At 35.7% G+C, this 22189-nt stretch overlaps 2 protein-coding genes across 2 annotated transcripts; both read left to right on the forward strand.

Annotated features, from left to right (window-relative positions):
• The first annotated feature begins 388 nt into the window (after positions 1-388).
• Positions 389-1917, forward strand: LOC113055666 (insulin-like growth factor-binding protein 5). The gene is made up of 4 exons (XM_026222067.1): positions 389-725; positions 1040-1074; positions 1228-1347; positions 1688-1917. The coding sequence occupies exons 1-4, from the start codon at positions 389-391 to the stop codon at positions 1799-1801; spliced, it is 606 nt and encodes a 201-aa protein (XP_026077852.1). The 3' UTR covers positions 1802-1917.
• Positions 1918-11761: 9844 nt separating this feature from the next.
• On the forward strand, positions 11762-20132 carry LOC113054893 (ubiquitin-conjugating enzyme E2 variant 1). The gene is made up of 4 exons (XM_026220668.1): positions 11762-11844; positions 14840-14988; positions 16516-16641; positions 19319-20132. The coding sequence occupies exons 1-4, from the start codon at positions 11823-11825 to the stop codon at positions 19463-19465; spliced, it is 444 nt and encodes a 147-aa protein (XP_026076453.1). The 5' UTR covers positions 11762-11822; the 3' UTR covers positions 19466-20132.
• Positions 20133-22189: the final 2057 nt, after the last annotated feature.

Raw genomic sequence — 22189 nt, forward strand, 5'->3', positions numbered from 1 at the left:
ACATTAAACATCACGTTCATATAATTAATGAATTAAATCCAGCTTAATTTGGATATAACTTTTGAAATTGAGCTGTGGCAGAAATGGGAGTGACACAGTTATAATGTAACTCCACCTCTTATCTAACGCCCAGCAAATTCTGCTCTCTCAGCCTCCCACCCCTAAACCATCTCAACTCTTTAAAAGCAGCCCGTGTTGCATTTTTGGTCAATTTATATCTAATTACTGTCTTTAGATCCCAGATGTCTCCTGCACATCCACTCCACTTCCACTGAATATTAAAGAAGGGAATCAAAAGCGAAAGAGAAGCAGAAGAGAGAAGACCATTCTCTGAATTTTTTTTTTTTTTTTTTTTTAAAGCTGCTGAGGTTTTCTAAACTGGACAAAGATGGTTTCTTTTCATTATTTACTATCACTTTTGGTTGCCATTCAACTAAGCTTATATGGTTCTAATTCCCTTGTATTAGGCTTAAAGAAGATCTGTACATTGTGTAATGGGCCCACGGGGGAACCCAATGGCCACAGAGGTGAACGTTTATCAAGGGAGGAGATCACATCCGTGTTGGCTTTAGGTGAACCCTGTGGGGTTTACACTCTACCTTGTACACAGGGTCTTCGGTGTATCCCTCCTCTTGGAGAGCAAAGCCCCCTTCAGGCACTGCTTCAAGGACGAGGGGTCTGCAGAAACATCAAAAGTACCTTTACTGACATCCATCCACCTACAGGTAAGATCACTGGTCTAGGTGCATTTCTTTAAACTGAGAATAAATTGATTAGTCAAAATGGATTTTGTCTGGTTAAAATCATTTTGAGGAACTGACTTACCAAAACAAAATAAACCTTAAAGCTAAGCATGTAGATATATACACTAGAAAGTAAGTACATACTTCACATATATATCTGATACTCTATATTACAGTCCAAGGTATTCCGGAACCTTTGTCCTGAACTATTATTTTAAGTACAACCACCTTTGTGCAGTTCAATTGAACAAAAGTTATATTGTAATCATATTAAAATGTCAAGTATTATGTTTCAGATTATCATCAATCAATCACTGAAAACAATGAAAAGGTAATATTTTTGAAAATAATATATTTTTGACTCTGTAAATTACTGTTCTACATACATATTTACAGTATATAGTGTTCCTACTTTATGATCTTTAGGCAGAAATGAAAACATGCTTTCATAATGTGTTTTCATTGTTGTTATTTAATTCTGTAGGGTCCTTGTCGCAAACTGCTAAACACAGTCCTCCAAAGTATAGATCTCACAATTATTCATTCACTTCCGGACATCTACATCCCCAACTGTGACAGACAAGGGTTCTTCAGGAGGAAACAGGTGTGTAGACAACACAGAAGGTGTTTTAGGGCTTAAAACTATCATTTTGCATTATTGAGACACTGTTTTCCAAATGAATGTTGTTCAGTGCTTTGACGCAATGTATTTTGTTTAAAGCACTATATAAATAAAGGTGATTGATTGATTGATAAAACGGTTAAACATTTTTTTTGTTGTTGTTGTTGTTAAAACAGTTCCAATGGTTCTTGAAATGTTTTGCAAATCCATTTGTAAATCCGAATGAGATGGCCCATGGTAATGATGTACATTATAATATTGTTATCTGTTCTCTATAAACAATAATATAGTTTGTATTTTCTTTTTGACCTTCTTGAAACAGTGTCGGTCATCAAGAGGAATGCAAAGAGGCCACTGCTGGTGTGTTGACGAGAAAGGATCAAAAATCTCATCCCGTAAAAGGAGTGACGGAACTATCTCATGTAACAGTGCCTGAGAATTGTGATACAACCTGACTTCTAATGTAAATATGGACCTAGATTCTGTTTAGTAAGGACTGAGACAGAGTCAGCAAAAGAGATGACAGACACTGAGAACTCTATGACAACAAAGCAAGTAGAATATTTACAAGCATTCATCTCCCTCTGGTTGTGAAAAATATGTTTGCAGCATTGTGTCATTATTTCTGATGTATACATTTACCGGAACAGCACTATATATTTACTGTTTATACATATATATATAAAGATTTTGAAAAATAATTTAATTTGTTATAAATACCATAAAGGAACATAGAAAGATTAAATACTCCCTGAGTGAATGTCATTAATGTGCTGTCTGGTTTGAAATGTATGAATTATGCAGTAAGAACATACACACACATACAGTATATATATATATATATATATATATATATATATATATATAATTTTTTTTTTCTTCTAATAACTTAATTTATATTGCATACATATTAACTGCTTGTATATGAATATATATTAATTGTCCTTTCTGTATACTCAGCAAAAAAAGAAACACCCTTTCACATTCAACTGCCTTTATTTTCAGAAACTTTCTTAACAGCATATGTACTACATTGCAACTCATTCTCATTTTTTGCACCAGATTTGCAATTTTTTGCTGTGAGATGTTGCCTTACTCTTCCACCTAGACATTTAATTTCTTGAACACATCATGGTTACACATGGTTTTCCACAGCAAGAACAATCAGCTGTCCTTCCTTCCTCTCTGTAGTCTTACTGTAGGTGTCTTAAATTACAGACATTGCAGTGTATTTCCCTGGCTACATCTGCAGCAGGACTCACCTGTTCACACAGGTCATCAGGGAACCTGGTCATCTTTTTCTCTGGGGTTTTTCAGAGTCAGTAGAAAGATCTCTTTACTGTCCTAAGTTATTGTAACGTATTGTAACCTTAATTGTATTCCACCTGTAAACTGTTAGTGTCTTAAGGACTGTTCCACAGGTGCATGTGCAGAATTGTTTATAATTCCTTAAACAAGTATGATAAATATTGTTTAAATCTTTTCCAATAAAGATCTATAAAGCTTATTTGTATTTTACAAAATTATCATTAAAATACCCTATCCTGCTTTCCTGAAAGAGACAAATCTTTTTTTCTTTTTTTTATTACAAAGTGAATGTATGTGTGTGTGGGTGGGGGATGTCTGTCTGTCACGGAGTGCTACAAGTGCATAAGGATGAAGATAGAAGGTAGTCTTGAATCCAAAAGGGCAATAATCTCTTCAGAGAGAACAGCAACATATCCACACAACTGATATATAAGACTGGACAATACAGATCAGAAAGAGAGGAACTTAAATACACAAGCAAAGAGACCTGAACAAAATTATAAAATCGAAATCAACAACCAGGACAAGTAACACGACTGTGAAAACAGTGCAAACAAACTCCAAACTAACGGAAACAGTGTGTGTGATTTTAAATGTATATATAAATGTAACATATTGCTCAAAGAAATTGGGAAAGTATTTCAATCAGACAAGTTAATGACAAGGTTAACGTAACTTGAATATACAACAGACAAAATAACATCAACATTAGGCTATGCTCAAAGTGCAGATTAAAATTGCCCCAATCGATTATTCTGCTCATATGTGACAATAATGTGAACTGCACAAATCAACTGGAATCTGACTGTAACACAGTTCATGGTTTTGAGCCAAGAACCTGCAAATGATTATTGTAAATTTTTATAACAAAAACAAAAGGATCAAAGCTAAATTAGAACGAGACTGGCTCTACATCAATGACTCTCGGTCCGAACCCTGCATGTGACATTGCTCTTCACGATTTAGATTTGGTCCACTTCCATATGTGGTACTAAACCAGATTGAACAATTTGTAATGTGAGTAAGTGAAGTGATGTGTGGCCCATACTCTGAATTTGTGCTCTGAATTTAACCCATCCAAGTGCACACACGGAGTAATGGGCAGCAGTTGAGGGTTCGGTGCCTTGCTCAAGGGTCTCACCTCAGTCGCAGTACTGAAGATGGAAGAGAGCACTGGTTATTCACTCCCCCCACCAACAATCCCTGCCGGATCGGAGACTTGAACCCGCAACCTTCAGGTTACAAGTCCGACTCTCTAATCGCTTTAAACAGTCATCAGAATTCATGCTAGAGTGACTTTTACATCACTCGAGATCGACATTTGTCACAATTAAGCACTGACAGGAGTCACTCCAAAGATTTAATGTACCAGTACTTCTTTGATCACTTGTTTAATATGGAAAACTGCCAAGACAGTAGTCAACAGAGAGACAGTGAAGTATAAATATCATGGTGACCGCTCTATACAAGCAAAACATGAGGAAAAACATTCTCACCTTCTTCCTCTTTATCACCTGTGCACAAATTTTCAGACCTCCACAGCACATTTGCTTATAAATCTAACTGTTAAACACTGAAAGTGTCTTCCATATTTATTGCATTTATTCCAGAACGCAGTGATAAATAAATTAAATTAATAATTACTACATTAATAATAACTTCTAATTAATATTTTATAACTTTTAACCAATAAGTGGCAGTGCTACCAAATTGATGTGGTGTGGTCAGTGATGATGCCGACACACACAAAGTTTGGTGCCAATACTTTAAAGCTTTGCAGACCCTCAGATACAGTTTGGCACAATGCCTTCAATTTTGTTGTTGTGGTAAACTTTTTGCAGGCATGGTCTGAAGATGAAATTAATCAAACTGGACCAACAGTCTAGGAGGAGTTCGAGAAAGTAGGTTTTCCAATGTAAATCAAAATGGTGGATAAAGTTCAGCTGATTATGGCAAAATTGGTATTAATGTTTTTGGCATAATTCAAGTAATTTAACAAGGCCAGTCACATGACAAGAGGCAAAACAGTTTATAAGCTATTAGCATTTTATTTAAGTTTGAGTATTAATAGTTAAAGGGGGGGGGGGGGGTGAAATGCTATTTCATGCATACTGAGTTTTTTACACTGTTAAAGAGTTGGATTCCCATGCTAAACATGGACAAAGTTTCAAAAATTAAGTTGTTCGTTTGAAGGAGTATTTCTGTTCCAAAAACTCCTTCCGGTTTGTCACAAGTTTGGGAAAGTTTTTTTCGAGTATGGCTCTGTGTGACGTTAGATGGAGCGGAATTTCCTTATATGTGTCCTGAGGCACTTCTGCTGGAAGAGCGTGCGCTCCCGTATAGCAGAGCACTGAGAGCACAACAGACTTCACTGATCAGAGCGAGAGCGTCGCCAAATGTCACAAAAGGAGTGTGTTTTTGGTTGCCAGGGCAAGACAACCCTGCACAGATTACCAAAAAAAAAAACAGCATTAAGGGACCAGTGGATGGAGTTTATTTTTACAGAGCATCAACGGAGTTGTGCAAGTGTTTGTGTTTTTTCCCTGCATTTCGAAGATGCTTGTTTTACAAACAAGGCCCAGTTTGACGCAGGATTTGTGTATCCGTTATTTCTTAAGGATGATGCAGTCCCAACGAAAAAGGGTCACGATCGTGTGTTGGAACAGCATGCGGTGAGTAAAACTGCTTCAAATATCTCTGTGTTGTTAACTTAGCTATCGGCGCACATCAAGTAAACAACATGCGATGTTGTCATCAAACTGCACTTTCCACATGTACACCTTAAAAAAAAAAAAAAAAAAGACGACAAAGGGGAACTTAGTCATTTTCCAAAACCGCTAAGCAAATATATACAGTTTCAGTACATACCACATAGAGACTGATTGCTGATGCTGCTCTTGTTCAATTTCAGCCTCTGGATCTGATTCTGGATCATAAATATACGCTGAATCTGACTGTTAGCCATCGTTTGTTTTGGATGTTTTTTTCCTCACGGTAATGTCTCAGCTTCCAAACGCTCTCAACGCAAAAGCTTACTCGCGATCGTGATTCTTTAGCTCCGCCCACACGTCACGCCTCCAGCCGGTCGTGTTTTTCCGGGAAAAATCGGTACAGACTATCTTTCTCTTATGAATATAATAAAACTAAAGACTTTTTGGAGTTATGAAGGATGCAGTACTACTCTATAGGTACTCAAGATTAACAGGATATTGAGTGAAAACGAGCATTTCTTCCCCCCTCCTTAATGGCTTTATATTATTGGTTTATCACTTTTGACTAACTGGACACTGTCGTCAAATTGATGTGCTGTGCTGAGTATGAGATGACAATGGCACATACAACATTTGTTGTCAGTCCTGAAGAGGAATTTAGTAAGATAGAAGACAAAAGGTCCGGGAGTCTACGAATATTACAAGGGAGAATAGGAATGAGTCCGTTGCTCAGTGTGAGACCAGACGATGAGGTGTGCATTTATATAGGGAGGTAATTAGTGATGACGAGCTGGTGTGTCCAGAAAGCATTCCAGGGAATGTGCACATTGTTATTGGGATGTGAGAGAGCCTAGCTCATCCGTGACAATTTTGTATATAGAGACAAAATAACTCATGAAAATATTAATTATCATGATTTTTGACCACAACATGGCACTGCCTTGAAACGTTAAGTACCTTCAGGGCACAGTGCCACTGACACATAACAATTTTTGTAACATTACGCCAATTTGATTTTTGATTTAAGAACCTAGCCGGTGTACTTTCTTAAAGATGAATATATATATATATATATATATATATATATATATATATATATATTTCATCCTTCACCAAATACATTTGTGAAAAGTATAGTATTTTATAAATTAATTTGTAGTGAAAGTTTGTTCTTGATGAAAGCATGAAATAACATTCTAACAGTGTATTTTCAGTTAGTATAGACATAATAAATTTGTAGTATACTCATTAAATAAATATATTTTTAATACAATTAAAGAGCCAGTAAGATGAAAATTCTAAGCTTCCTATCACTGTTTATAAGTCCTGTACAACAGGTTTAAATCCATCCAAGGTTAAAAAACATTGTCATTTTTTCAAAATATCATTTTAAATTTACCTCAATTTTCAGAGATCCCCAAACGGTTCGCGCGAAGCTGTTCAAAAGATTCAGTTTCCTTAAACCCCACCTTTCGGTAGCATACTGTGTTCTGATTGGTCAACTGACATAGTTTTGATTGGTTGTTCCGCACACACCTCCACGGTAAACTATGCGTTAGCATCTATTTGGGGTGAATTATGTCTTATTCCTCTCACCGCGAAGCAAACAGTAAAATAAAAAACTTTAGAAACAGCTGCTTTTTCTTCTGTGTGGGTGTATTCAAGCCTTGGCTCTGGATATAACGAAGGGAGACGTGAAAAACGGACATCGCGTTGTTTTCATTTGGATTACTTTATCACAGAATATCTGTTAGCAGCACTTGTTACACTTCATTTTAATGACGCACAGACAAAGGCTGTAGACAGCACACATACTGATAAGACGCTCGGGAGAAAACAAACACATAACTTCATAATCATACTTTGCGTTGTGATTCGGAGATGCTCATTGGTCTAATTAAAGTTGGTAATGAACCCTCTTTTATGGCCAAACGCTTTGAAAATCCTGCCTTGCACTCACCGAGATTAGAAAAGCAGTCATCAGTGAAATGTTGTGAACACAACAAAAGGGATTTGTTGTACTGCTCTGGTATTGTGGTAAAAATGAATTTTAGCCATTGGTTCTTCTGATCTTCATTCTTTGGCAGTGAAAATAAAACAAACTTGCCTTTACAATTAAAAACACACTGTCTCCTCGACATGATGCTATCACACCAACCAGAGCCAGTTCCAGTTCCGTTTCTCCCAAGACGGTAGGCGGAGATTATTAAGCAAAGTGTTCCTAGTGACGTAGAGATGGGCAAAAGATTTGTAAAAATATAACGACTCATTTCAGCAATTCAGAGTCGACTCCTTACTTTAGAAACCAATAACTTTATAAATCGTGTACTTTTTGGTTTAATGTACTTTGCACATTGTTTACACTGATGGACAGCTACATCATACACTGTAATACAGGTAATTTTTGATTTCCCATCTGTGTGGCTCTTTAACTATATTTTTTACTATGCTTGATCAGTTTATTGCCAAACTTATGAAGTTTAGGTTTCTGTGATGTTTTTATATATATAGTATCGGGAGGAGCACAAGACAGACACAGTGGGCGTGGCGTCAGGCCTCAGAGAGGCTTTTATTAACAGAGAATTAAACAAATGAAAGGAGGGAATAAAATTGGCCAAAGGGGGAGAGTGTCCAAAATAAACAGGGGATCTGGTGTCCTCGTCGTCCTGCGGTGTTCGTTTGGGTCGGGCATTTTTCATGGAGGAAGGGTCCAGGTAAGGGGCGGAGTTGCATGCAATCCCCTCTTCGGTCCGGGGCACGAGGGGTGGCGGTTTCTTCTAGCGGCCGCATCCTGCTCGTTGGCCACGGCGATTGAAGGGGATGGACGGCCCGGCATCGTGGCCCGTCGGCCTTGTAAACGATTGCCATTCTTGTCCAGATCGCGGGTCCGGTGACACACGGCTCTGGTGGAGCGGGAGTCCCTCAGTGCACCCTTCCTGGACCCACGAGGACACCAGTGTGCATGCACGGGGAAGAGACCGATGATGAGGCTCCATTTGTTTCATTATCTGGCTCGGCTCGGTGTTCATCTTCAGTTCTCTTCACAGCAGTTCAGTCAGTGTACTGTTTGAGTAAATGAATTACTTCGGGATATTGGTTTGTTTGAACTCAGAGGGAGTGTTAGCCACATTAAAAAAGTTAACAGCTTAAATCACTTGTGGATTAATGCGTATTGGAGACACGAGCCATTTAAAAAGATTCAGTTCGATTTGGTGAACTGGTTCAAAAAGATCCGGTTAAATAAAATGATTCGTTCTCTAACTGGATATCACAAACTGCTTTGTTTTGAACTCTCTCACAACAGACACAGAAGAGAAGACAATGATGAATAAAGTCATAGTTTTTGCTATTTTTGGACCAAAATGTATTTTCAATGCTTCAGTAAATTCCAACTGTCCCTCTGATGTCACATGGACTACTTTGATGATGTTTTTCTTGCCTTTCTGGACATGGACAGTTATACCGTGCATACAGCTTCAATAGAGGGACTGAGAGCGGAGGTCTTACTGGTTTGGAACGACATGAGGGTAAGTTATTAATTACATAATTTTGATTATTGGGTGAACTAACCCTTTAAGTAGGCTATACTGGATTTGAATTTGCATTTCCTGTAAGAGAGAAAGCCACGCCCCCATTCTATGACACCAAGTCCATATTTGACACCCTCTCATTAGCATGTTGCATGTGGCTACTTTCATCACACGTTTAATTATTTAAATATACATTTTAACTAGAATGGGTGTATTAATATACACAAATGTATTTATTTATTTGCATATGTATTTATTTATTATTTTTGCAGGTTTCGTCCTCCATAGATATTGGCTACAGCAGTCTGCTTAATTAAATAGCACAAAATGTGAGGCCAGGTAAGTGAAATTAGCCTAAATTATCTTGCTGTATGTGTATGGTTTTCTTTATGTTTTCTGACTAAAAGCCATCAAAAAGCCTTTTTAAAGTGGTTAAGCAAATAATAGTAATGATAATAATCGAGTGGGTTCCCCAGACGAAATATTCGATAAGTGTGCCTTCCCCAGTATTTGTTTTTTGTAGTTTTTTCTTTTCCTTTTTTTTTTTCTTCATTTTCTTTTGGTTTTGTTTTTCGTGTAAAACCTAGGAGCCACCACTGCTTATTAACAGTAATTTGCTGCCACCTATTGGTGGTTTTAATTTCACATTTCGACAATTTTTTTCATGTGTTAAATCACTTCAATGTCAGTATTCAATGTTTTATGTTTAATTTATCAAAACATTATTCATGCATTTGTTATTGCAGGTTAAATGCATTCTTGTCTTGCATTAAACAGTGTGTAAATACATCTAAATACCGCTTCAAATGCAGCTTCTGTTGATTTAATTTGCTTGGTAAAAGCCCAAATGTCTTATTATTCTAATTCACAGATTCACAGATTAAAGTATTTGACTTAAAAGATAATGGACACTTTTAGAAAAAAAATGGCTTTATAAAGGTAAAAATGCCCATTAAAAAAAAAACGTATTATTATTATTAGCAATGCATATTACTAATCAAAAATTAAGTTTTGATATATTTATGGTAGGAAATTTACTAAATATCTTCATGTAACATGATCTTTACTTAATATCCTAATGATTTTTGGCATAGAAGAAAACCCATACATAAAAGGTGTTTTTTTTTTCTTTTCTTTTTTTTTTTTTGGCTATTGCTAAAAATATACCCCAGTGACTTAACCTTAAGACTGGTTTTGTGGTCCAGGGTCACATATATTCTCTATTTCCAGTTTTAAGCGTGGATCATTCATTTCAACATTTAGTCTGATTGTTATGTTTAAGAATCTGTTATCTTGAAAAATAATTTATGCTGCTACTGCACACTGACTTGGTTTTAAACCTATATTATTTAAAACATATTGTAATGCACACTTGTAAGTCAGAAAATCAAAATTTTCTCGAGGGAGTATGCCCCCAAACCCCCCACTAATCTCTATTTTGGGACCTCGTCTTTATAAAAAACCTATGCATAAAAAAAGTAAAAACGCTTAAAAGTATCTGGACCAAACGCCACTTAGACATTAAAATTAAAAAATTGTGTGTCACAGATATTTATCAAGAGCAGAGAGATTTTTCTGACACTAGGTGGTGCTGTAATATGTCAATTAAGTCTGCTTTTTTGCATTAAATGTTTTCTGTCTCAGTTAGTTTTTGGCTCTTTTTCAGATTTTCACAAAAACTGGCATAGAGACTCTCCAGGAAAAAAATTGTCAAATCATCCCACAAATATTTGTATAAAATAAAATTAAAATAAACCAGGAATGTTCAAACCTGCAGTCAGCTCCAACCCTTATTAAACCACACCTAAACCAGTTGAGCAAGGTCTTCAAAAAACTTGTTGGTGCAGGTTACAGCTAAACAGGACTTTAGCCCATGTGATTGACCCATTTACTTTTTTTCTACACAATTATGTTATATATATATATATAAGTGTGTGTGTGTGTGTGTGTGTGTGTGTGTGAAATGTGATTTTGCTTAGCAATTTGCTATTTGAATACGTAAACAAAAAACAAAACAAGATTACAGTCATTTATGCTTATTTAACGATAAAATCGGTTTTTATACAGTCTATGGTGAAATCACATCTCTTGAACCTCTTGCAGTATCTATTCTGTTTCTATTTTGGCTACTACTTGCTTTCTTTTCTTTAATTATATAACAAATACCCTCTAAAATACTATTATATTTACTTTTTTTAATTTTATGTATTAAAATATTGACCCTCTTACACTAGCGTTCCATATTCATGTTCTATTCTGTCTGTTTGTTTACTTTTTATTTATTATGAATAAATAAATCAATTAAAAAAAACAACAACAACTTGCTACTTGTACTGTGTTAGACTGACCATTTGTCACAGCACTTACGTATTATTGCTCTTTTGTTAGTTTTGATTGCTTCCATTGTTCTCATTTGTAAGTTGCTTTGAATAAAAGCATCTGCTAAAGGACTAAATGCAAATTAAATCACTTGTTCACATTTACATTTCCTCTGCCTATTTAAAACATTTATAACTTTGCAGTATATTTATTTATGTATGTATTTCTATAGCCTCCTGCATTAAAAAAAATAAATAAATAAAATACAAAAATACATAAAAACAACAACTTAAAATAAGACCTCTTTTCCTACTCGGCTATATTGGATGCTTTCAATTTGTTTGTGTGTTTTTGTTTTGCTTTTTTTGTTTTTTAACTCTTGACTTTCAAATACTTTACCAAATAATAATAAATAAAAATAATATCAAAATAAAACCAAAGAAAATTACTAACTTTATAACAGATTCAAGAGTATGTAACGAATAATAAAGGAGTGAACTTCAGTATCTAGGGTCACTGATTATTAATATGAATAATTCATGAGGTGATCGTTCACAGTTGGCGCGCGTCCCCGCTGCTGTGAATCAAGATGGCGGCCGCCGCCGGATCAGGTACATTTATGAAAAACTGCTTCTCTATTAAACCGTTTCTTTCTTTCGTTTCCAAAACGAGTGTTATGAAATGATAAAACGCGAAGAAATATACTTTCCATGAAGTATTCGCTCGTCTTGTTGTGTTTAGGGTCTCGGCATTCATGTGGGTGTGTTTGCCCAGCATTAGCCTGTCAAAGCAGTGACATTTATCGCGTTTAATGTCGATTTTACTTCTTTTTTAGTCTGTTATAAATAGTTTACGATCTATATACATCGCTCTTAATGTAAATGGATTAAAGGACAACGGGGTTTTAATATAATCTGACTACTCTGGTGATTAGCCATGTAGCTTATTCAACTGCATCGTCATGATAGAGAAACTACACCATGGCTGTGTCTCAATCCTTGTGCTCTAGATAGACTGCAGTTTGTGCACCACGGCCGCGTTCCGTGTCAGTTGAACCTGGTTCATGTTTTAAACATGCTTTCTTTGTTGGCAGTTCGTTAGGTTTAATCATACTTTTTTGCCAAAATGCCGTATATGTAGGCAGCACCTTAATTTAAGACACGAGCGTGGACTTTAGTGGTGTTGTAAACCTAACATTTCATAATGCACAATAACTTTTTAATAATGTCAGTTCCTTTGCGGACCTCTTGTTGAAAATGTAAAGTACATATTGTCTTACTATTTTAGCATTTTTCACATTCTTTAACTCACGTGCTTTGTAGCACATAACATACACCTTTAAAAAAAAAGTAGCGTTTCACTATTACATTATTATACACTAAAGTATTAGCTTATATTACTATATATATACTTTATGCTTTTTCTCATTGTATGTTCTTGAGTTATAGAGTGGAACAGTAGGGTTTTTGGTAGAAGAAATGCCATTTTTTTTCTTCATGGTGGAAGTGATTTTTTTAATTTAATGTTTAATATAAACATTATATTTTAATATAAACAAAATATTTAAGCAAATGACGTAATAGATTGTCTTCCCATGCTGACACACTATTTAAAAATTTGTATATGCTTTTAATTTGATTGTCATTTGCTTAAAATCAAAATTTTGAAGTTGTAGTTCACCACGTAGCGTGTTTGCTACTTTTCTTGGTTAATGGATTATAACTCTTAAAGATCATTTTATAGTCCCAATGGGGAGAAAATTCTTCCAGAATCTAGGCCACTGCAAAAGTGTGCAGGTGTTGTTGCACTGTGCACTTGTCACTGGATGTGTATTGTTATTGATTGAGGTTCAAAATATCAGGCCAAGTGCCACTGATCAAATCTAAGCGTTCAAGTACTGCCTCGTACCCATCATTTCCCACAGTTCACTCTAAACTTTTTTTCAGCATAGAAATTAATTCAAGCGCAAGCTGTCAATCACACAACATATCAAAAACACAAATGCATCAAAATAGTTATCGGTTATCTAGGGCCCTAGGAAATCTGTTTTAGTTTTTGCCAAATTCCGTTTTATTTTTATTTAAATTCATTTTTTTCCATTTTTCTTTTTCTTGACTTTTTTTTTTTTTTTTTTAATGTTTAAATTAAATTGTATTTATTTAAAAAGCATGTCTAATTAAAATCAGGAAACTTATAAATTTTCACATCAATTTATTTAAAGTTTAACAAAGTTAGATGTTTAGAACCCTATGAAATTTTTAATTTTTTAAATGTGTTGTTTTTTCCCCCTCAGAAATCCTGTTGTGTTTTTACATTTTTCTAGTTATCAAACGGAGGGATAAAATATTCATTTAATTTATCTTTTAATTACTGAAAATTAAGTAAACATTATTTTTTGGTAAACTATTAAAAGTAAAACATGGAAGAAATGTTGTGCAATTATTGCTTAAAAATAATGTTTGTTTTATTTTAGTAGTAGTAAGTGAGCTATGTACATTCTCCTGAACAACAGTAATACATTTCTGGCAAATACATGTCTTTAAAATAAACCTTTTATTTTGACGGGTTGCTGTGAATACCTTTACAGTTCTGTGTATGGGATATGACGCTAGTTTTACTCGAATCAAACGGTCAAATGCTCATGAAGTGACTCTCAGAGCAGTTCTTGAGATGTTATTCATGTGTTTACCACCTCATATTTATTAAGGCGACAGACGCTGAAATCACCAGGGCGTCATGCGTGCTTCTGCATTTGTAATAAACGAAACCGCGCTTCGACGCCATTCATTAACAGAGACACACAGAACATGCAGGATTCATATTTAAATAGACTTTCCTGGCTTAATATTTACAGATATTATTCCATATCGTGATTTGATTTAAATGTAATGATCTACTTTTTATTAATTCATTAAAAATTTAATTTGTTTTATTAAAATATTAATTCATTTTGACATTCCGTAACAGTCCACGTTAAACTTTTGAATTCCATTTTTCTATCTGGATTCCGTCCGCATTTTCTGCATTGTGGAAATCATAGGGCCCTAGTTATCTGCAAAAATCCATGCTGATAGTTTTCCCTGGTTGTGTCCATTGCTAGAGCGGCTGAGAAAGTCCGTTGTCATTATACATTTCCCAAATCAGTGACCTCATTTATGAACTTGGTAATTAAAGAGTTAAAAAAAATGTTTTCAACATTTGGTAGTTTTGATCAGGACTGAGGTTGAAAAAAAAAATGATCCAAAAATCTGATAAATTTTTACAACAGTTTAATTTAGTGGACTAGCTGCGCAAATCCACGTTCATTATCAGCGTTTATTTGCGCAGCCAGTCAGTTAACAATGGCTCCGTGAAGAAACAGCTGCTCTATGCGAAATGACACACCTGATGGAATTTACCGCTGATTAGAGAACCGACTTTACTGACGAGATGCGCATTAATTATCGTACGATATTTATCACGCACCCCTAGCGTCATCTGCTGTCAGAGAGTGAATATGCTTTCACTCAGTTCGTCTCTCACGTTGAAACATAGCTTGAATTGAGCGCAACACATCCAGTGTGTGTGATAACTATGAGTTATATTATTGTGCATTTGTTTTCAAAGGCGTGAAAGTCCCCCGTAACTTCCGGCTGCTGGAGGAGCTTGAGGAGGGTCAGAAGGGTGTTGGAGATGGGACGGTGAGCTGGGGTTTGGAAGACGATGAGGACATGACCCTCACACGCTGGAGAGGAATGATCATAGGACCCCCTAGGGTCAGTTCTACTAGCCTACATGGCTCTTTTGAATTAATTTAAGATACTGTGCCTCAGTAAATCCATCAAGTTTTTTTTTCACATGTTCCTACTCAAAAAAAACAAGAGGTCAGCGTGGCTATAGAAAAAAAAATCACATTTTGTTGCTTTGCATCCTGAAATGAAGATTGTAAGATGTTTTAAGCTCAGCAACTTATAACATCCAAGTGAAAGCTATAACAGTTGGAAAAAGGATCATTCCCTTGTGTCAGTATTTTGTTCAACCGCCTTTAGTATGTCGGGATATATCGCTACTAACTTTGCACATCTAAACGACAATATTCGTTATATTCAGTATCTTTGTTCTATTCTGTTCACACTTCTATGCAGTTTGTGGACTGCAGTCTTCAAGTCCTTCCACAGATTTTCAGTGGGGTTTAAATCTGGGCTCTGACTGGGCCATGCAAAGACATTCAGCTTTTTCTCCTTCAACCACTGTGTGCTCAGTTTTGCTGTGTGCCTTGGGTCATTGTCATGTTGGAAGGTTAAGTAGCCTTCCATTGACTACTTCCTGGCAAAGGGACACATATTTTCCTCAAGAATTTGACAGTATTTTGCTCCACCCATGTTTCCTTCTGTCCTGACAAGTGCTCCAGTGCCTGCTGCAGAGAAACACCCCATAACAGAGGAATGCTCCTGGAGGAATGCTGTATTGGATTTTTGCGAGACTTATCGTTTGGTTTTGAGGCCAGATAATTAAATTTTAGTCACATCTACCTCAGAATCTTCACGGTTTGTTTTGGGAAAGCTCGGTCGTGGCTTTTTTCTTGCAACCCTCCCATACAAGCCACATTTGTGGAGAATTTGTGATTGTTGTCACATGCACACAGTGAAAACTCTTTGTCATAAACTCCTGCAGCTGCTTCAGAGTTGCTGTTGGCCTCTTGGTCGCCTCTCTGACCAGTTTCCTCCTGGCTCTTTCATCCAGTTTGGAGCAACGTCCTGAACCAGGAAGGGTCTGTGTTGTACTAAATACTTTCCACTTCTTAATAGCAGACATCACTGTGCTTCTAGGCATTGATGAAGACTTCAAAACGTTTTTGACTCCAAACATTATATGGAATTAACATAATCTGAAGTGGTTTAGCAGTTGTATTTACGTTTAAACTAATCATCAGGGCATAAAATATTTTCATCAGGCATAATGTTTTATTATGAGCTGTAAATGATACAGGACCAAACCAGATGTCTACATTGATCACCATTTGCTTGAAAAGAATAGCAGAATCAATATCATTGGAATAACTTTCAGAATTATATTTTTTTCCCATCTGATGAACAACTAAAACATTGACAACCAATCCATCCTGCTTTAAAGAAACGTTTAAATGACAAAACTGAAGCAACAGACCAATATCATACGTTGGTGCGGGCGCTGTTATATCGTTTAGTTATCATTCTTGGTTTGAACAGGTATTTAGGCTGATGACTTTCAGCGATATGTTTTTAATTAAGGGATTAATCAGTGTGATTAATTTTTTCATGCAGACCATCTATGAGAACAGGATGTACAGCCTAAGAGTTGAATGTGGACCAAGATATCCAGAAACGCCACCTTTTGTTCGTTTTGTGACGAAGATCAACTTGAATGGAGTGCATAACTCAAATGGTGTGGTAAGTTCAACTGAGCACTGAATATTCAAGTTCCTCCTCATCTGTGACTTTTATCATGTATCTTTTATGTTTCATTAGGACCTTCATAATTTATGCCCTTCATAATTCCTTTTTTTACCATATTGTGTATATCTAGACATTGAGAGCAGGAATTCTGAATTGCTAATAAACTAGTGTTTCAATGGATCACAAATCTCACGGTTCGGATCACATTATGGTTTTTCACCCACAGATCAGGTCATTTTTCTGATCAGCAAGAAAAGAAAAATATTTCAATTTAACTTGCTTTCCATTTATTACTTAAAGCGATGTTCTACTTTGATACCACAACAAAAACTACTAGATTAACTAAAAACGTTTAAACATGATTAAAGAGACGAGTAAAAATAAAAACAAATACAAAATCACATACAACAGAATGTTACAAATAAAATAAGGTTGGTTGTTTTCAAATACAGAGATGTAATAATTAGGGAAAATAACTCTGCAATGTGTTCACTGTATAAATAAATATAGATTTTTATCTTAGCTGTTTTGTTGTTTGACGATCATTAATGACAACAGCAGTATTTATAGGCCGCTTCCCCTTTAAGACCTGAAGCACAGATCCGATATAATGATACACATCACATCTGATTTCTTTCTTGGCTGTTTTCATTCACATGAGACATAACTGACGGTGTTTACATAAATGATTGTACGAGATGGGTATTTAATCATAATTTAATGTGTTTGTGTCTGTTCAGAGGATTCAGTTCGGTGTTCACGTGCCGTCTGAGACATATGTTTGTGGCTGTGCCCATAGAGAGCAGCGCCCGAGTAATGAATCGAGTTCCCTTTCGCCTTTTCTCTCTGTAATTCTTTCAAATTCGCTTGCTTGTGTAAATACGAACAAATGATAAACTTGTACTCTATTATAGTTACATTTTGCAATTAATCTGTGGGTCACGTGTGCCAAGCCATGGGGCTCCGTCCGTACAGATCACGGATACACTACAATTTTTTCTTGTGGGATTTTCTTCCTGCCTTCTCTCAACTAAGTAATGCTAGACAACAAGACTGACAACTGTTTATCTAATAACATGAACAAATTGTTTGAATAAAGTTTCATATAATGGTAAAACTCACATTTTAGCATTTAAATAATGTATTTTATCTGCTCCATCAATAATTCTAGAAACAAATAGTACTTTATTGGAATTGATTAAATGTTTAGAATTGACATGTGCTTGTTTTTCATCAACCAAACAAAATTTACAGCAGGGCATGCAAATTCAGACCGTTTGTTTTCCTTCTGACACTAGGTGGCACTTATTGAACAGCAGCAATTAAAGCCGTAATCGAAGTGGCCAAATCATTGCAATAAGAACACTTCTTTATTAAAACAATGAACAGCAGCTTTCAGCCTGTCGTAGTAGTTCTTTACAGGTTTTCCTTCGATTGCATTGCTTTTTCACAGTTTTTTTCTATGTGAACATGGACACGTTCGACTATTGCACGTTTGCATCTCGTGGAGCATCTCATGCATGAAACGGCATTCTGTCCCACATCACATCATTGTCAACACAAAAGTGTCCATAATGAATGGCACCTTATGGTTCTTGATGGAGCGTGTCAAACCTGAGCGGTTAATCCATGCGCCGACATGCGGGTGGATCATTCTTTTCTCTTCACTGTTAACATTGGCATATTGTCAAAGTTTCTAATTCTAATGTTTGGTAATATTTCCATTCAAAATCGTAATTCCTCGATTTATAAAAAATGTAATCATGGCAAAACAAATTAATTCAAAATTCAAATTAACTGATAAATCTAAAAAATTTGCCCAGCCCTAGCTGTCACATACATTGAGAATATCTAAACCTTTCTCGCACTTCCTGCACAAACATCAGTATCTTCTCACCCGCGTTTAGACCTCTGGCTCAGGGCAGTTCAGCTCAAACCCTAATCAAACTTAACTAACCAATCTGACCAAGATCTTAATTACAGGCAAGTATGTTTGATTAATGTTCAAGCTAAAGCTCTACAGTCATCTTATAATACTTCTGGACATATCGCTGAGATGTGAAGTAACATTTAGTAGTATTTAAACGGGTCATATGATGCTGCTAAAAAGAACATTATTTGGTGTAATGCGATGCATTTATGCGGTTTAACCCTCTGAGGTCTAAGGGTATTTTTGGGGCCTGGAGAAGTTTTGTCACGCCCTGACATTTGTGCTTTTTTCAGTGGCTTATACACATCTAAATGGCTAAAGTCTAATAACACTGTAATCAGCATGAACTGGGCTATAATAATTATATATATATATATATATATATATATATATATATATATATATATATATATATATATATATAAATAACATGTATAATAATTATGTTACGAAACTATGGCATTCATTCACTCATACTTGCAGAACATGCAGCCTTCTGCCATTTCATATTTTCAGACACGAGTCCATATTATATTTCCATTAAGTGTACAGACCCACTCTCCATGATTCCATCCGCTTTTTCTGCATGCTGGAAATTATAGTCATAAAATGTATGTTGCTTTTCTTAAATAGAATAGACATATAGGTCAATTCTGAAGGACTGTTTAGAGAATCTCAAAAAAAAATCTTTCTTTACTGCACTGTTTAATGCATTGTCTACATGTCTTTTGGTTGACTCAGGTTGACATGCGAGCTGTATCCTCGCTGGCCAAGTGGCAGAATTCATACAGCATCCGTGTGGTCCTGCAGGAGCTGCGACGACTCATGATGTGCAAAGAAAACATGAAGCTGCCGCAGCCTCCCGAAGGACAGATCTACAGCAACTGAGCTTTCATCTTCTCCTTCTCCTTCATCTTCTCTACCTTCATCCAGAAAGCATTCCTTCTCCTCCTTTTTTCTGGACTCATGAGATATCCTCTCTGATCTCCTCTCTGTTCCTGACCACTCCCCATGCGCTGCAGCAACCAATGAGCAGCCCTGCTTCAGGAGCTCCCATTGGACAGAAACGATGGATGTAGTGGTGTGCACAGCAGAATACTGTACATCATTCTAATCTTTTTTTAAATGTTTATTTGTTATACATGCAAATTGTAAAAATAACAAATGATCTTATTGAGTGTAATCTGTGTGCCCTCATTTGAGAAAAGTGTTGAGTGGAAAATTGCGCTACCATGTTAACATGCTGTGTGGTGGGAATAAGATATCACTTTCCTTCTTTTTTTTAGCCTTCGAGTCAACTGTTTTGACTGTTTAATCCAAGGCTTCTGGCCTGACCAGTCAAGACTGAGTCTTAAATCGTGTCTCATTGCTTCCTTCAGTCTCTCAGCTTTAGGTCACTTCAATTTGTTAAAATTTAAAAGCAAAATAATAACACAAGCTCAATAATAGAAAAATGTTTACAACAGCAAAGATGAAGTGTGCAACTTGTATTTTATGTTGTATTCTATCCCATCTTAATATGCAGAGAAAACAATAAGACAGATGTTTGTAGGTTGATGGCTCTTTTTTTTTTTATTATTGGTTTAGTTTTAGGGCTGCGGATCACACCGAAATGAAACATGATATGTTCCATTGAGCTGTTGAGAGCTTTGACACCATGGACACTATTAATGCATTTAGTGGTCAATTCGTTATAGACAAATTAGGTTAGTTTCTAATTAAGGGCAGTTGCACTTCAGGTTTAATCATGCTGTGCTGGACAATCTGTAACAAAAAACGACAAACTTTTGCCGCATGTTGATTCAACTTAAGTGAACAGTTGGGGTCAAGAAGTTCACATAACCCTTGCAGAAAGGCAAGTTTAAATAATAAAAAATGGGGGGGGTCTTTGTTTTTTTAACTGCCTTATGTTATTTCATACAATACAAAATCTAGTAGTCCACAAGGATAAATAACTGAATTGAATCCCAGAATTGTTTGGAAAAACCTGATTTCAACTATTTATAGTCATTTGAAAGGGGTCAAATATGCAGAAGATGCTGGAAAACCAAAGAAAATTGGACTAGGAGGATCTTTCTGAAGAGCGATGTCCAGTATAACTGGCCAGGGTAATCAAGGGTCCCATGAACAACCATCACTAAACATACAACCACTGATCATTCAGCTAACAACAATGTTATTAAGAATCAAAAGTATGTTAGCTTTTTTACTGGTTCATTGTTTAAATTATTATTTTGTCTTGTAAACTCGATGTAAATATCTGTTTTGAAATAGCTAGTTTATGGTAGTATAAAATAAAATGGCATTTAATTTGCATCAGAAACGATTAAAGGAACATTTTGCAGGTTCTGCAAGAGGTGTATAAACTTGCAAACAACTATATAGCACATTAGAAAAAATAATCACAGTTTTCTGATTTTACTCCGTGTTGAAACTTTCAAACAAAAGTTTGTTTCTTTATCTGAATGGAGTTGGGGGAATTTAGCTCACTCTTCAGTGAATGGGTGCCATCAGGATGGTCTGTGAAAAAACACAAAAATCCACTCCAGTCCATCAATTAACATCCTGTGAAGAGAAAAGTGGCATGTTTTTAAGAAATCCATAATTCACAGAATTCAGCAAAAAATAAATAAATAAATTTGGGTAACATTAATTGGTTCACTTGATGCTATAAATGGGTGACTACAGTCACAGAATTAACATTTTGGAAACTCGAGGCTAAAGAAGTTCCATACATACACCGTACACACATAATACATGAATTCAGATTTATTGAGCCATGTTTTCTCATGTCAACGTGCCAAAAAGCATATACATCGTTGGTGCAATATGGCTTTGACATCAAAATGCAATGTTCTTGCCATGTCTATATGAAATGAATAATTTAAATTATGAATTTGTTAGATACTTTTATCTAAATAGATTTACATTGCATTCAAGCTATACCTTTGTATCCACTGGAATATACACATGGAATACACTGCTGTAACACATGGATGATCACTGAGTAGTTGATGCTAGTAAATTCTTTTTATTTAAATTTATTTATTTATAGTTAGCAGGTGATGTGTGTTGAATAGCGGGCATAATATATTTTAACATATGGATCATATGGTATATCTCTTAGAATTATTTTAATATAATGGCAAGCCGGTTTAACTTCATCTAATCACTTGCAGAATGTGAATTATAATTAATATATACAAATTTCGTTAAAATGGTATGTATGTCTATGTATATGAGAAATGTCAGCTACATTTAGGCTATTGCGCTGATATAAAAACTGCCTTTGTATCTGCAGTGAAAACATTTAATTTACATTAAATTTTAACTACTATAACACTTTGAAAATCTAAAAGGAAGGTTAATGGTTGCACTGAAATTTCTCCCAGTTCCTTTACTGGACCTGTGTGAGAACAGGAGTTTAAAGAGAGTGATGAGGATTCTGCATTAACTTCAGATGAGCCTCATCATACACTGCTAGCCCTAGTTCCAGTGTCCATCTGTCTTCACACACACACGGGGGCCTGAAGGGCATCTGTTCTTTTACAAAGGGTAAAAAAGAGCCTTCAACTTGATTCAGCTACATCTTTTGATATTTAATTCTTTAAA

The sequence above is a fragment of the Carassius auratus genome, chromosome 36 (genome assembly GCF_003368295.1).
Source record: "Carassius auratus strain Wakin chromosome 36, ASM336829v1, whole genome shotgun sequence".
Lineage (NCBI taxonomy): Eukaryota > Metazoa > Chordata > Actinopteri > Cypriniformes > Cyprinidae > Carassius > Carassius auratus.

Bases quoted from the DNA above. Each gene is read 5' to 3' on its own strand.
- LOC113055666 (XM_026222067.1), top strand. From the start codon at position 389: ATGGTTTCTTTTCATTATTTACTATCACTTTTGGTTGCCATTCAACTA. The intron at 726-1,039 runs GTAAGATCACTG...ATTATGTTTCAG, and splicing joins TGACATCCATCCACCTACAG to ATTATCATCAATCAATCACT. The intron at 1,075-1,227 runs GTAATATTTTTG...TTAATTCTGTAG, and splicing joins TCACTGAAAACAATGAAAAG to GGTCCTTGTCGCAAACTGCT.
- LOC113054893 (XM_026220668.1), top strand. From the start codon at position 11,823: ATGGCGGCCGCCGCCGGATCAG. The intron at 14,989-16,515 runs GTCAGTTCTACT...TTTTTCATGCAG, and splicing joins TGATCATAGGACCCCCTAGG to ACCATCTATGAGAACAGGAT. The intron at 16,642-19,318 runs GTAAGTTCAACT...TGGTTGACTCAG, and splicing joins TGCATAACTCAAATGGTGTG to GTTGACATGCGAGCTGTATC.